This window comes from Aotus nancymaae, unplaced genomic scaffold (genome assembly GCF_030222135.1).
Source record: "Aotus nancymaae isolate 86718 unplaced genomic scaffold, 86718_ANA_hifiasm-v0.15.2.pri h1tg000057l, whole genome shotgun sequence".
NCBI classification, from domain to species: Eukaryota; Metazoa; Chordata; class Mammalia; order Primates; family Aotidae; genus Aotus; species Aotus nancymaae.
The window spans coordinates 8,711,504-8,727,521 of NW_026988471.1; the positions used below are offsets into that span (position 1 = coordinate 8,711,504).

The 16,018-nt window shown below is 46.3% G+C and overlaps 2 protein-coding genes across 7 annotated transcripts in view; one reads left to right on the top strand and one right to left on the bottom strand.

Moving 5' to 3' along the window:
• Positions 1 to 471: 471 nt before the first annotated feature.
• Positions 472 to 12,565, top strand: IAH1 (isoamyl acetate hydrolyzing esterase 1 (putative)). 2 transcript variants are annotated; one of them, XM_012438810.3, is made up of 6 exons: positions 472 to 552; positions 1,873 to 1,925; positions 3,914 to 4,062; positions 7,286 to 7,447; positions 9,782 to 9,900; positions 12,241 to 12,565. In XM_012438810.3, exons 1-6 carry the CDS (start codon positions 472 to 474, stop codon positions 12,421 to 12,423), a joined length of 747 nt encoding a protein of 248 aa, XP_012294233.1. In that variant the 3' UTR covers positions 12,424 to 12,565. The 2 variants fall into 2 exon arrangements, with proteins under 2 accessions (XP_012294233.1, XP_012294234.1); XM_012438811.3 differs by lacking the exon at positions 472 to 552 and having other exon boundaries at positions 1,027 to 1,925; positions 3,946 to 4,062.
• The window catches only part of ADAM17 (ADAM metallopeptidase domain 17), a 67,254-nt gene continuing 62,770 nt past the window's right edge, over positions 11,535 to 16,018 (bottom strand). For all 5 annotated transcript variants that reach the window (XM_064363835.1, XM_064363834.1, XM_064363836.1 and 2 more), the window contains 2 exons: positions 15,402 to 15,452; positions 11,535 to 14,816 (listed from right to left, as the gene is read on the bottom strand). In XM_064363835.1, the coding sequence (XP_064219905.1) occupies positions 14,475 to 14,816; positions 15,402 to 15,452 (393 nt within the window). In that variant the 3' untranslated portion in view covers positions 11,535 to 14,474. The remainder of the gene's footprint in view (positions 14,817 to 15,401; positions 15,453 to 16,018) is intronic.

A 16,018-nucleotide genomic window follows, 5' to 3' on the forward strand; every position in this document is an offset into this window, starting at 1 on the left:
TTCCGCAGCGCCTGCTTCCTGCGTGTTACGGGCCCTCCAGAGTAACGCCCGGCGCGGGAGGCCGCGCGCGCACCCCGCGACCTCTTCCGGGGGGCTGGAGCATCCGGGGGGCCATGGGAACAGCCCCATGCCCCACCGAGGGCCAGCAGCGCTGCCCGCCGCGCGTCCTGCGGTCACACTCCTGACCTTTGCCGAACGCACCTGCGCCCGCCCAGCGCAGGGTGGGCTTAGGGCGGCCCCCCGGAACCGATTTCCTTCCGGGACCCACGCGGCGGGACGCGGGCTCCGAGCTCCCTGGGGGCAGTCTCGCTGTGGGTGAAGGATCGCGGAGGCCGAGCTTCTGGCAGACTTCAAGGGGCCACGGGCGTCGCGCCCGCCTAGGTGCCCGACCAGCCAGGCTCCCGCAACCCACGGGCGGCCACTGCGCAGGCGCCTCGCCGGGCTGGCGGCCCCGCCCCGGCCTGCGGTTCCATGGCGCTGTGCGAGGCCGCGGGCTGCGGAAGCGCCCTGCTCTGGCCTCGCGTGTTGCTCTTCGGGGACTCCATCACCCAGGTACCGCCACCCGGACGCTCAGCCTCTCGCCCTGGCCTCCCTGCGGGGTTGCTGCCCAGACGGCCGGGGCTCCTCGCCGTCCTCTGCGGCCCAGGAAACGGCTGGGGCGGAAGCCTGGCCACGCCCGTGGCGACCCTGGAGGGGCGGCGGGTCCCCCAAGTGGCTGCGCCTTGCGGGCCTGCGGCATCCCGGAGGCCAAGACGGTCCCTGCGAGAGCCCGGGCTCCCGGCACAGACGCGAGGGGACCCGGCCGCGCTGCTCGCCCCGCGCCGCCTCCCACCTGGGTCGAGATGTGCGGTCGTCCCCTCCGCGCCGTCCTAGGTGGCGGCGGTTCCCATCCGGGTCCAGGCGAGCGGCTCCGGGCGCCCGCGCGTTGTGTCCCCGGAGGCCCCGCGGCCGGCTGCAGGCGGAGGCGCTGTGAACCCGCTCGCCGCACTCCCCACGGACACAGGTGGGGCCGTCAGAGGTTGACCTTAGAAGTAAAATGCCTTCAAGAATTAGGTAGAAAAGGACCATCTATTCATGCAAGATCTCACCTCCCGGGAAGGGAGCGGTCTTCTAAATGCAGGTTCTTCAGGGAGGGAGTGGAAAGTCCGTTCCTGTGTGTGTCCTCTTCTCAGGACTTGCTTCACCAGGTTTTTGTGTATATGCCAGTAACTGGCAACATTATTTTTAGGCATATGGGGCAGTCAGGGCTTCCCGAATTGCACGGGAATGTGTATGAGAAATGTTCACCCTCCGCTCGGTAACCAGTGAGGCAGCGTGGACTTCATTTCCTCATTGGACTTGTAGTTGACTTTATCTTCTAAACTTGGATTTCTGTTTAGCGATTTTTTTTTCTTTGAGATGGAGTCTCGCTCTGTCGCCCAGGCTGGAGTGCAGCGTCGAGGTCTCGGCTCACTGCCACCTCCGTCTTCCGGGTTCAAGCGTTTCTCCTGCCTCAGCCTCCTAAGTAGCTGGGATTATAGACGGGCACCACCACACCGGGCTAATTTTTGTATTTTTAGTAGACACGGGGTTTAACACGTTGGCCAGGCTGGTGTCGAACTACTGACCTCAGGTGATCCACCTGCCTCGGCCTCCCAAAGTGCTGGGATTACAGGCTGTTTAGCTTTCAATTGATAGAGAAAAATCCCTCTCTGCTAAAGTGCTGCCAGGTGTACTTACCTGTAATCCCCAGAATGACCTCCCCGGAGTGAATCAAGGCACAAAAGCCAAGAAGGGAGGGCAGAGAAAACAAAAGGCATTGCGGATCAGAACTGCCCTTGTTGAAATGACGGGTCAGTCATTTGTGGTAATAATGGGCTTTTCTTTCTCCAGTTTTCCTTCCAGCAGGGTGGATGGGGAGCATCGCTGGCTGACAAGCTGGTCAGGTGAGAATGGTTTCCGATACTTGAGTACTTATGGATGGAGGGAAGACGTCATTATCTTGGGAAGAGAGTGAAGGGTAGTTCTGAACAGAACATTTCTCCTTTGTTAATTTTGCTTGCCTTTCCTAGTGTATAGGAGAAGGAACAGAAAACATCTAATCGTCACTCCGTCTGACCAGTTAGATATTTTAGGGTTGAGCTCTGATGGCTGGGTAGACTCAAATTAAGTAAATGGCCAATGCCTCTGCCAGTCAAGGGCACACAGATGCGAGTCCCAGCCGCTGTGATCGCAGAACTTGCGGTTTTACTGCTACACCACACTGGCAGGAAGCTACTTTGTCTTTTTTTGGAAGTGCTGCCGTGACTAAGACAGACTCGCCTTGTCACAATTCCACCACACTTCGTTTTGGTTTTCTGTGGTTTTTGAGACAGGTCTCTCACCTAGGCTGGAGTGCAGCAGTGTGATCAGGGCTTACTGCAGCCTCGACTTCTGGGGCTCAACCCATCATCCCACCTCAGCCTCCTGAGTAGCTGAGACCTACAGGCATGCGCCACCACACCCAGCCCAGCACTTCATTTTAAAGTATTGTAATTTCACTCTGTAAAAAGGCTAGTCAGCATTTTGTAATCATTACACACAAAAACACTCAATCTTACTTAGAAATAAGGCTGAGTTTCACTTGTTCCCCACTTTTTAAACGGAGCCCACTGCCTGACATTGTGGCCTGCGCTTCTCCACTGCTGCCTCAGCTTCTCTGCTTGCTTACACATCTGTAGGAATTTGAACCGTACACCAAACTATACTGATTTACTGATCGTAAATTGAACCACCAGGATTCATTTTAAGAAAACTTTATGGACAACTTTAAACATCTACAGAATCAAAGAGTGAAACGAGCCCATCCATGCCTCCTACTATGGATTATTCTAAAGCAAATCCCAGATCATATCGTTTTACCAAGACTAAGAAAAAGAGTCCCACTTATGTGACTGGTACCATCTGAGGGCTTTTAAATCTGCCTGATGCAATCCTGAACTGGGATTCTCCTCACTTTCCATGTGAGGAAGGAGTGGCATGTCCAGGGTCATGCCTAGTCAGAGGGAGCTGGGAAACAAATCCAGGCAACCTGGCCTTTTTTCTTTTTTCATTTCACCTACAGGACTGTGAATCCAACTATTTAAGAAGGAAACAAGCCTATGAACTGGTTTAAGTTGAAACCAACTAATATATTTAATCAAAACTAGAAATCTCAAATATTCCATAGACTATTTAAATAGGTGTTTTTGTTTTGTTTCGTTTTGGAGACAGTCTTGCTCTGTCGCCCAGGCTGGAGTGCAGTGGCACGATCTCAGCTCACTGCAACCTCTGCCTCCCTGGTTCAAGCGATTCTCCTGCCTCAGCCTCTCGAGTGGCTGGGATTACAGATGCCTGCTACCACGCCCAGCTAATTTTTGTATATTTAGTAGAGATGAGGTTTCACCATGTTCGTCAGTCTGGTCTTGAACTCCTGATCTCGTGATCCGCCCACCTAGGCCTCCCAAAATGCTGGGATTATAGGCGTGAGCCACTGTGCCTGGTCTATTTAAATAATTTAGTTTCTGAAACTAAACTATTTAAGTTCCAGCATATTAGTAACTTTTTACCTGAGATACTTGCTCAGATTAATAACTGTCTGTTGTGAACTCCATTTTAAAAGCACCCCACTATACCATGCCTGAAGTCAGGTAGTCTGCAGACTTAATCACAACCCCTTTATATGTAATTACCTATGATTTCTCACAGAGGAGTATGGCGTATTCACCTGTATCTTTGGCTTAAGGAAGATTAGCATGCTTCAACTATGTACTTGCTTCTTTCAAAGTGAAACGTGGGGCGGCCTGAGAGACACACGACGGGCTGAGAATCCCAGAGAGCACACCCTCACTAAAGGCTGGCACTGGGGCCGTAACTTCTTTCCCACAATTCATCTTTTGAAAATTTTGCATTTCAGAAAATGTGATGTTCTGAATCGTGGATTTTCAGGTTATAATACCAGATGGGCGAAAATTATCCTTCCAAGATTAATCAGGAAAGGAAACAGCTTGGACACCCCAGTAGCTGTTACAATCTTCTTTGGGGCCAATGACAGTGCACTAAAAGGTAAAGGCATTTTTGTGTTTTTCTGGCTCACTTTAATCATTTTTATGTTGCAGCAAACTTAAATGTAATAGACTTTTTTCAACTGTTTACTTTCTCCCAATAGATAGTTTTGCCAAACATAAGAGTTCCTTGAGTTTATATGTGTTTCTGGCTTGAAAACCGGTGGATTTTATTCTCGACTCAGTTTCTACATGCCTCGGTTGCTGGCAGTCCTAATCTTGCAAACACTTAAAAATATTTTCTAGAGTCTGTTAGTGCTATGCTAAGTTTTTAACGTTTCTCTCTTTAGTTGATGCATTTGGCAGCAGAGAGCTTAAGTATACCTGTGGTTTGCAGGACACTGACGCAGCTGCGGGGGTGTCTTCGGAGGTGTATCTCAGGGCAGCAGCCACCCTGACCTAGATGAGGCTTGAATCCTGGGTGATAGTGAACGTGGGTGTGGAAAAGGAGGTGGACTCTCCTTGTTTGCTAAAGAATTGCTGCTGTGACTAGAGCAAAGCTAGCCATGTAAGAGGCCTTTCTCTCTTCCCGTTCTACTCTTGAAAGAAGAGCCTTCTGCATGCTATAAACGAGAAAAGTCAGCCTTTGTTTAGGGAGTTAGGTAGTCACCTTCCAGAGATTTCTTTTGTGCCCCTACATGTGTCACAGAAGTGGTGTGGCCAGCTATTTATAGGCACAGTGAGGGGGCCTCTAGGGTGAGGCTGGACATGAAGGAACACCAACTGCAGTCAGAGGAATTCTTGCTCCCAGGAGAAAGATTCTGTAGATTACAGGTGTCAGTAGAGACTGCATGCTGACCACTAAATTGGGGAAGAAATTAATCTTCACTTTATATCTTGCACCAAAAACTCTAAGAAAACTCAAAACAATTTTTTAAAAAGATAAATTTTTAGCAAATTATACTTAGGAAGGAAAAACACTTCCTAAGTATAAAAGCAGTGGAGGAAGCCACAAAGGAAAAACAGGTTTATGAAATAAATTTAAAATAGCTTAGGTTAGAAAAAACTGAAAGAGAAAATGATGTGTTGAGGAAAATGCCTGACAATTATGACAGACAAAACAGTAATATCTTTGGTGTGGAAATCAAGACAGATACTCCGATGGAAAACATGGGCAAAGGACAGGAACAGATAAAGGAGAAATTTTAACAGCAAATACATATTTGAAAATGTGTGAAAACTTATCCAAAAATGCCAATTAAAACAAGATATTTTGATTTTTGACTCATAAAGAAAAGCAGTATGAAGCGGTAATGCTTATAGCTGACAGGCATGAAATTAGATTGGAACTCTTCATTCTTGGAGGGAGAAGAGCTTATGATCCTTCTGGAAAGCTGTGTGACAGTAGGGTCAAGTGACTGCCCACATGGAGAAATTCAACCTAAGGAAGTATTCAGAAATGCAGCCAAATATGTGTGCAGAGATTTCTGGGTATTGCTACTTATTTTTTTGAGATGGAGTTTTGACCTTTTGCCCAGGCTGGAGTGAAGTGACACGATCTCAGCTTACTGCAACCTCCACCTCCCAGGTTTCAAGCGATTCTCTGCCTTAGCCTCCTGAGTAGTTGGGATTCAGGCACGCGCCACCACGCCCAGCTGTTTTTGTATTTTTAGTAGAGACGGGGTTTTGCCGTATTGGCCAGGCTGGTCTCAAACTCCTGACCTCAGGTGATCCACCTACCTCTGCCTCCCAAAGTGCTGGGATTTCAGGTGTGAGCCACCACGCCCAGCTGTGTACTGCTATTTTAAACAGCAGATTAGAAGCTGTACAGTAAGGAAACAAACATGTGGTCACCCGACAACTACATATCATTTTTTTTGACGACTATTTATGGACACAGAAAAGCTCATAATATGTTATGTGAGCCAGGCATGGTGGCTTATGCCTGTAATCCCAACACTGGGAGGTAAGGCCAAGGTGGGAGGATTGTTTGAGGCCAGGAGTTTGAGACCAGCCTGGGCAACAGAGTGAGACCCTTGTCTCAACAACAGCAAAATTTGCCAAGTGTGGTTACACATGTCTGTAGTCCCAGCTACTTGGGAAGCTGAGGTGGGTGGGTCACTTGGGCCCAGGAGTTCAAGGTTACAGTGAGCTGTGATCACACTACTATACTCTAGCCTGGGAGATGGAGCGACAACCTGTCTCTAAAACAATCTGTAGAATAAAGCAAAATATAAAGTCTTCAATGTGAATATAATCTTCAGTGCAAACTCATTTTTATTTAAAGTGTACATATCTTCATGAAAAGATGGGAAAGATATACATCCAAATGCCAACAGTGGTTTTCTGGGTGGTAGGATCATTGGTGACTTTTTTTCTTTACACGTCCTTACATGTGGTTAGCAAATGGCCTACCGTGACCCTTGGAATACTTGAGAGAGCCTATCTAGAAAATACTTCTTTGCAATAACAGAGGTAGTAGTCATGGGTGCATTTGTTTAGACCAAGTGCTTGCTTTGTGAAGGCATCCTGCTCAGTGCTGTAAAATCTTTGCTATTTTGATTTTCAGTCCTAGGAGGGAGACCCTATTATCGTCCTCATTTTACCAATAAGGTACAGAAAGGCTAAGTATTTAGCTGTGGTTCTGTAGCAAGGAGTGCCAAAGGCAGGTTCGAACCTAGGCCGTCTCACTCAACAGGCTGGGCTCTTGAATTTCTTTACAAATTCAACCTCATTGATTTAATAACCATCTGGACACTAGTGACGAAAAGACAAGAGTACTTTGGCTCACGCCTGTAATCCCAGCACTTTGGGAGGCCGAGGTGGGCGGATCACGAGGTCAAGATACTGAGACCACGGTGAAACCCCATCTCTACTAAAAAATACAAAAATTAGCTGGGCGTGGTGGCGCGCACCTGTGGTCCCAGCTACTCAAAAGGCTGAGGCAGGAGAATTGCTTGAACCCGGGAGGCGGAAGTTACAGTGAGCCGAGATCGTGCCACTGCACTCCAGCCTGGCGCCTGGCAACAGAGCAACACTGTCTCAAAAAAAAAAAAAAAAAAAAAGTACTTACAGTGCCCCTACTCAGAGCCTTTGAAGTCTTGTTTATGAAGAACTATACATTTTAATTCATTAAGGAGAAAACCTTCACTTTGTGTCCTTGGTGTTAAACAATTCCCCAGTGACATCATGAATCGAAGGCATTTGCAGAAGTGTGTTCACCTCAGTTGTCATCACTTACAATAAATACGCATTTGGTGAGTACTCGTGTTTCTCCTGAACAGAAGAAAATCCCAAGCAGCACATCGCCCTGGATGAGTATGCTGCAAATTTAAAGAGCATGGTGCAGTACCTGAAGTCTGTGGACATCCCTGAGAATCGAGTCATTCTCATCACGCCGACCCCACTTTGTGAAACAGCCTGGGAAAAACAGTGCATCATACAAGGTAAACAAACCACAGCCAGTCTCGGCAAACCTGGATAGGAACACTGAGGGAAGAACTGATAGGCAGTGGTTTCCTGCCTGGGGGCTTCTGTCTCTTAGGGCCTCTGTATGTCCATTTCAGTCTGTTTCAGTCATCCAAAGTTATTAATAAAAGTACAGCTTCCATTATGTTATACCTGATCCCTTTTTTGACATAGGAAAGGGATTCTGGCTTCAGATAGTCAGGAGGGAACCACAGGCCTCACATCTGCTGACCGTTACAATTGCCAAACTCCAGGGTGCACGTGCAGCCCACTGAGAACTGTGCATTCTAGGACAAATTATTGGCCTTGCAACACAGAACAGCTATTTCTCAAAGCATAGTCTGACTCAAACAGTACTTATAGGTAGATTTCTGGGCCCATTTTCAGCACTCCAGATGTTTCTCAAACACACTACAGCACACATAGCACAACTTTATGGAAGACTGTTACTGTCCCTACTTTACCAGTGGAGACATTGAGTCTTAGAGAGGTTAAGTAACCTGCCCAAGATCACACAGCCAATGACAGAACCAGGAATCAGATCCAGTAGTGTGACTTCAGAGCTCAAGTACTTAACACGAGTTTACTGTTGAGTTGGGCTGTAGCTATGTCCCCTGATCTCAAAGGGCCTCTCATCCTTAGAGAATCCAACGCATTCTGAAGTCACACACAGCATATGTCAAGGGGTGCCACACACTGGAGGCACAAACTTGGAGAGAAACCCCAGCCTGTGGGGCATGGTGGCAGTAGGTTTTGGACATCACATCACGGCAGAGGGCCCCTAATGCTGTGCATGAGATACCAGAGTGTTCTGCAGGGAGGCATAAAGGCCCACAAAGCTCCATTGGAGACACCTCCAGACCCACTAGCTTGCTTCTGGGCCTGCAGCCATAACTGATTTGGGAGGCAGTGTTGTCTTGGCTTTAATAGAAGGGGATGAATGTTATATAGCTTGGTCCACAGAAGCTGTTCAGACTTCTGTTTACTGTTTCCTAGGGAAAGAATATATGACATTCTGAATGTTTAATTTCATTTCCTCTTTCCATCCGTGAATGTAGCCCAGTGCAGACTTTTTAAAAACTCAGCAATGAGCAAAGCAGGTAGAGGAGAGGTTACATCTCAATAACTGGTCCCCTAGAAATTCAGCTGGTTATTTTTTGAGACGGTCTTGCTGTGTCACCCAAGCTGGAGTGCAGTGGCTTGCTTATAGCTCACTGCAGCTTTGACTTCCGGGCTCAGGTGATCCTCTTGCCCCAGCCTCCCAAGTAGCTGGAACCACAGGCATGTGCCACCATGCTCAACTAATTTTTAAAATTTTTTTGTAGGAATGAGATAGCTAGTTATAATCCAGGTGAATTTTAGAAATGAACAATTGATCCCATATATGAATCAAAACTGGCAAATAGTTTCTTCTCTCTGACGTAGAGCCTGGGCGAGCACAGGTCCTCCTGTGACCACGTCCAGTTGCCCGTATCCTCATGCTTTCTCTTTCATACGATTCTGTAGTCCGCCTCCCGCCAGCCCTCACTGTCCTGTTTGCAGCCTCCTGAGCCTTTTCTCCTACCCCCGGCCCCTCCTTCCAAACTAACCTGGCACAATCCCCAGATACCTCACTGCAGCCTTCCCTAGTGCAGCTCCCTGGGAGGAGGAGGCAGCCTGCGCCTGTGTTAGATACGCTTAATTGCTCTGTGCTGGCTGCTTTGCTGGAGTTTAGTCTCAGTCCTGTCAGCATTCCTGCAATTACGTAGGCACTGTCATCTCAGGGATGTGGAAAGCTTCAGGACAGTTAAGAAAGCTGTACAGTCACACAGGTATTTAGTGAAAACTGTGGGCATCAAACAGTCTGTATCCGAAGTCTACAAATTATTCTGCTGTGCTGCAGTGCAGCTGTTACATGTGAGAAGCCAGTGGTTTCGGCACAGCGTTCAGCCTCCGTGGCCCGGCATTCCTTCCCAGTGCAGCCCTTACCAGCCCCCAGCCCAGCTCCTGTAGCCGGCACTCTCCAAGCAGCCCTTTTTCTGCCTCTGTGCCTTCTTCAAGGTGCCCTCTAGAACATCCTCCCTGGCTCCTCAGAAGGCTCTGGTTACCACTAAAGGCTCCTTCTTGCCATTGTACCTTGTCCTCTGCTGGGTAGAGCAGCACACACCAGTAACCTGCAAGGCCTATCAACATATACCCCAAACCCTAGGGCTGGCCCAAGTGAGGTCAGTATTTAATGGCACTTGAAACTGTCTAGATGAGTAAAGCAGAACTTATACAAGGACCAGCACTTGGGTTTATCACCTGCTACCTCGATTTCTTCTCTCCAAAAGGTTGCAAACTAAATCGCCTGAACTCTGTTGTTGGTGAATATGCCAATGCGTGTTTACAAGTGGCCCAAGACTGTGGGACTGACGTACTTGACCTGTGGACCCTGATGCAAGATAGCCAGGTATGGTGGCTTGCTCAGTCCTCTTGGGGTGAATAGGATCACACAGAAGTAAACCAGTTGTGTGTGCAGCTTTCCCTAGAAAGGTCCTGCTTAGCTGAAAGTCATCCCTTTAGCCAATGGAAACGAAAAGGCTTGAGGAGGGAAGGAATGGAGGTTCCAGGATGGCTCACAAGCCCAGCAGCTTATTCGGCCAGGCTCCTTGGCCAGTAGTACACAGTGATGTGAATGAGCAATACATAGCTCCTATTTATGAACATCCAGGCCAAGTTCTTCTTTCACATATAGAATGGCAGAAAGCTAAAACTTGTTAATACGTAAAACAGTGAATCTGAATATAGTATTGGCTGATAACTCAGTTTGAGATATGTAGTTCTAATTAAGTTACTTTGTTTTAAAGCCTGAAAGCATATTTACAAATATAAAAGATAAAAAGCAGGTCCCATAGAATGGTGCAGCCACTCAGGAGATGGCTGGATATTTTCTTACGCAGTCACACATACACTTAGGGAGGACCTGGCCGTCCACTCCTGGGTTATCGGCCCTAGACAAAGGAAAACTACGATCACACATAACTTGGGTGTGATGTTGACAGCAGCATCATTCCTGCCTGCTGGAAACACCCCAGTGTCCTCCTGTGGCTGAATAGGGAACCTGGTGCGTCCATGCAATGGGATACTACTTGGCAATAAAAAGGAAATCTTGACACACAGCAACACGGGTGACTCAGAGCGCCTCACTGAGGGAAGGAAGCTGGTTTCTGAAGGATACATACTACATGAGTCCACCTGCTTGGTATCCCAAAAAGGCAAGACTGGGCTGGGTGCGGTGGCTCACGCCTGTAAACCCAGCACTTTGGGAGACCAAGGCGGGTGGATCACCTGAGGTCAGGAGTTTAAGACCAGCCTGGCCAACATGGTGAAACCCCATCTCTACTAAAAATACAAAAATTAGCCATGCATGTTGGCTAATTAGCGCCTGTAATCTCAGCTACTTGGGAGGCTGAGGCAGAATTGCTTGAACCTGGGAGGCGGAGGTTGCAGTGAGCCACGACCATGCCATTGCACTCCAGCCTTGGGCAACAAGAGCGAGACTCCGTCAAAAAAATGAAAGTCACGTAAGCTAGTTGGCACCCAGATTCTAACAGAGCTCTTCCCTGGTAAGAAGATTCTTCCCCAAGTGAGAAATGACTGTATGGGTAAAATTCTTGAGTTCAGGGCCTAGTATGGCTGTTCATGCCTATAATCCCAATACTTCATGAGGCCGAGGTGGGAGGATTGCTTGAGCCTAGGAGTTGATCAGCCTGGGCAACATAAGGACACCAGTCTGTACAAAAAGTACAAAAATTAGCCAGCATGGTGGCACATGGCTGTAGTCCCAGCTACTCAGGAGGCTGAGGTTGGAAGGATCACTTGAGCCCAGGAGGTTGAGGCTGCAGTGAGCCATGATCATGTCACTGTTCTCCAGCCTAGGCAACAAAGCAAAACCTATCTATCATCTCCAAAAATATATACTCTTGAGTTCAGGGGAGTGGGAGCGAGACTGCGCTCTTGTCTCAGGAATTACTAGTCTAGGTTAGATGGTACAAGTTCTTGCCACCTAAAAATCTAAGTCAAAAACAACATTGACTCATGGGAGACCTGATACCAAATTTTTTATTTTTTGCTGATTATGTTTATAGGCCATATTTCCCTGTTAAGGCTCTTTCAAACAATAACCTGAGAATCATGTCATATGACTCAGGAGATCTAGAATGAGGTCCCAATTCATTTAACAGTGAGTGACTTTCATGAAACTTGGTTCTATAATAGACCGTACTATAACACTAGTAAGGGTTGTGTAAGTAAGTGTTCAAACAAACACCTATGTAATAGCACGTCAGTGCCACTGTAGTCCACGACAACTCTGGTCTGATGCCTAAAATGAAAGGGGCTGGTGATCTGGCACAGGGCCACAGATGAGAGAATGTTACACACTGGCATTCAGAAAACTTATACTCTCCCTCCCACACTTTTTTTTTTTTTTTTTTTAAATCTTAGAGACAGACAGTCTTGCTCTATCAATCATCACCCAGGCTGGAGCTCAGTGGTGCGATGATAGCTCACTGTAGCCTCAAAGTCCTGGGCTTAAGTGATCCTCCCACCTTAGCCTCTCAAGTAGATGGGAATACAGGTCTGTGCCACCACACCCGGCTAATTTTTGTATTTTTAAAATTTTTTTTGTAGAGACAGGGTCTCGAACTGTCCTCCAGTGATCCTCAACCCCAAAGTGTTAGAATTACAAGTGGGACCTACCACACCTGGCCAGTTACCTACCTTTAACCAATTTCTCTCTCCCTTCTAGGACTTCTCATCCTATTTATCAGATGGACTACATTTGTCACCAAAGGGGAATGAATTTTTGTTCTCACATCTCTGGCCTTTGATAGAGAGAAAGGTCTCTTCTCTGCCTTTGCTGCTTCCTTACTGGCGGGATGTCGCAGAAGCAAAACCTGAATTAAGTCTGCTAGGAGATGGAGACCATTAGCCAATCACAGGAGACCCAAGTCTGCTCATTAATATACAGAACTGAAAGCTGCCAATACATAGAGATGATGCCCCTTTTTCCTCCGGCTTAAACCTTTGCCGATGATATTAATAATAAAAAAGTATTAGGATTTTTCAGGGAAGTTTTGTACTTGGGTCCATTGTGTTTTGATGATAGTATTTATTAATGCAGATATCAGTGCTACAGCTATAAAATGTACCCTAAGCAGCTTAATTTTACAAATGACAAAGACTTTTTTTTTAAAAAGTCACAATTTTATAAAAATGGTTTTCTTACAGTCTTTTGAGAACTGCTGCACACATACACCCACACACCTTTTATCAAATTCCAAAAGTGTAACTAAAATACAAGAATATTGTGACTAGTTAAAAGACAGCAAATACCATAAGGTACAAGTTCAAGTATTAGTATAACAAGTATCTGCGTAACAAATGTCCTTGGAAAAGTTTGGGGGGGAAGGACATTAGTCACAGGTTTGGTTAATTGCCCTCAAAGTTTACAAGTTAAAATGTTTTGGCTGGTGAGCACATTTCAGTTCGTAGGGGAAAAAAGCTTTTAATGGCAATTTATAGAAATCAGAATTCAGGCTAATGGTTTTTATCCTTCACACAGTAAATGCAGCCCATCCAGAGTCCTGGAGCAATAAAATAATTCAAATATCTGCTTGTGGGTCAATAAAAAGGGTTTCTGAAGAATCGGTTCTTGTGGGGATGGCCCCCCCAACCGTAAGGGCAGGTAGCATTCTGTCTCCTGGCTGGCTCATCACACCTCAGCCTATTCAAAACAACCTATTCTTTTTTTTTTGTTTGTTTTTGTTTTTGTTTTGTTTTTGAGACGGAGTTTCGCTCTTGTTACCCAGGGTGGAGCGCAATGGCGCGATCTCGGCTCACCGCAACCTCTGCCTCCTGGGTTCAGGCAATTCTCCTGCCTCAGCCTCCTGAGTAGCTGGGATTACAGGCACGCGCCATGTAATCCCAGGCACCACGCCCAGCTAATTTTTTTGTATTAGTAGAGACGGGGTTTCACCATGTTGACCAGGATGGTCTCGATCTCTTGACCTCGTGATCCACCCGCCTCAGCCTCCCAAAGTGCTGGGATTACAGGCTTGAGCCACCGCGCCCGGCCTCAAAACAACCTATTCTTAAGAAATATCTTACCCTCTTATTCACTAGTGTTTGAAAACAGGCAACCCAACATGGTGGGATTACAGGCATGAACCACCACACCTGACTAATAGTGAATTTTCTAAGAGCAGGTATCCCTATCAGTAATAGGGATACATGAAGATACTTACACAGAAAAATCACCCAGCAAATCAGGGCCCTAAACAGTTGATAGGATTCCATAAATTCAACTAGCTAGCACTTGCCCTCACTGTAAGTTAGGTAGTTAGACTACTAGGGAGTATTAGTCTTAGAATTATGAAGAGCCATATTAACACAAATGATTTCTAAACTTAGATGTATAATTCTCCCTACTACTTAAAAACTCCGGGTAATAACTAGAAATAGACCCACAATTTAGAGACAATTTATATTTAGAGACAATGTATAACTAGATTTATCTCCTTTGTTTTTAGTTGAAGGCAAAAATTAAACCTATTGTGTTCCAGTTGTCCTCACAAATAAATGCTAAATGCCTCATATTCAGCGGTTCATTACAGTGTATAAAAAAAAATTTCCCTAGTCAGTGCTGTTATTAATATAAAAGATTAATTTACAAAAACGTAAATATTCATAACCCAATCCAGCTGTATTTTCTGCTTTTGCACCACAGGTCAAAAGATACTTAAAAAACTAAAACCTGAAAGCCTCAAAATAAGCTAGATTCACCTTCACCTTACCTTTTCAAAAGGAGAAGGGCTGAACCACACAAGAATTGTTTATCTGCAGGAAGTTCAAACACATGACCGGCATCTGCTGTTAACAGTCACTTCCTTACTTCCCAATCTTCACAAAAATAAGCTGAGATTTTAAGTCAAATCTATAAAAATATTTTGCACACTTAAGTGAAAAGAGCTGAGAACTAAACTAGCACTCTGTTTCTTTGCTGTCAACACGATTCTGACGCTGCAGTTTAAAGGAGGCAGCCTTTTCACTTCTGGTGACCGGATGGTCCGTGAGATCCTCAAATGACTTGGCAGCTGTGCTGCTATTTGGGAAGGGGTCCTTCTCAAACCCATCCTCATCCATATGTGAGTCTGTGCTAGGGTCTTCCTGGATGGTGTCCATTCTCTGGTGGTCCAGTTTTGGAGCTGCTGGTGCTGAAGGGATCACAGGGGCAGGCTGCAGGCGGCCTGGAGTCTGGGGTGCAGGAAAGGGTTTGATAATGCGAACTGATGCGGAATCCATGCTACTCAGCATTTCAACATTCTGGAAAGACATGGGTTCAATTGATGGGAACAAAAGGTGAATCGGAGGTCCTCATAGCTCCAACCTTACCCATCAAAGAGCCCCTTATTCTGTTGGCACTGTGATGCGTCTTGCTAAAAAAGTGTTAGGTGAGGCTCACTCAACCAAGAAGTAACTAGAAAATACTAGGTTGGTGCAAAAGTAATTAATGCCATTACTTTTAATGGCAAAAACAGCAATTACTAGCTTTCAAGCATCCTGAAAACTTACCATTTTATGATCCAAAAGAAGATTCAAACCTCTCAAGGTAAGATCCCAAGACAGAAATTGATCTCAAAATATTAACTAAGTGTGGAAGAGCTAAATCCATACTCCTTATGGATTGGGAAGGGGACAGCACAGCTATTTAAATCACCATCCATGCAGCTAATCAAAGTTCACCATCACTATTGTCAAGAGGGCAAACATTCCAACCCAGACCCTTCCTGCTGCAACATGACCTTCTATCAGCCAGTGAAAGTTCTTGCTGGGTCAAGTAAAGGTCTTTGCCTAACAGGGCCTCAAAGACAAGGTGAAGATTATGTTTCTTTCATATGGTATACTCACACTGGGGTGAAACAGAGACAGAGATTCATACTGCTTATCCAATTTCTTATCCTAGAAAAAAAGGAACAGCAAGAAAAAAGGTCATTCCTATAAATAAAATTCAGTTAGTGAGTACTATTTCCTCCCAGGCTACTCTTAACACTAAGTGAAGAACTTAGAAGCTGAGTTGTAGAAAGTGATAGCAGGCTCAACGATGAGAATGCATTTCTCACCCCAGCTTTAGTTATGCCACCAGTCTAGAAGTGTTTGCTCTGTACTCAAAGGAAATATGTTTTGGCATTAAGTACAGAAAGAGGCAAGGTTTAAGTGCTATGTGAGAAACGTATCCCTCTGTGGGCAGGGGAATAACAAGGGCATCTTCCTGTACATGAAGTGACAAATGTCCCAGATGCTGGGTACACCAGGACCACACTGACTGGAAAGGTGACTGGTAGGAAGACCCAGGTGGCTGGGCCTGCAGCTTCCCTCACACTGCCCTGGCCCATAGCCTCACTCTCTTCTTAGCTGTCTCAACAGTTTATGTGGACCACGATCTGCTAGAAGAACTAAGCCTCAATCCCTACATCCTACTTCTGCAGAAGGCTGACCACATAGCCACCTGCTGTCCCATCCCTGCC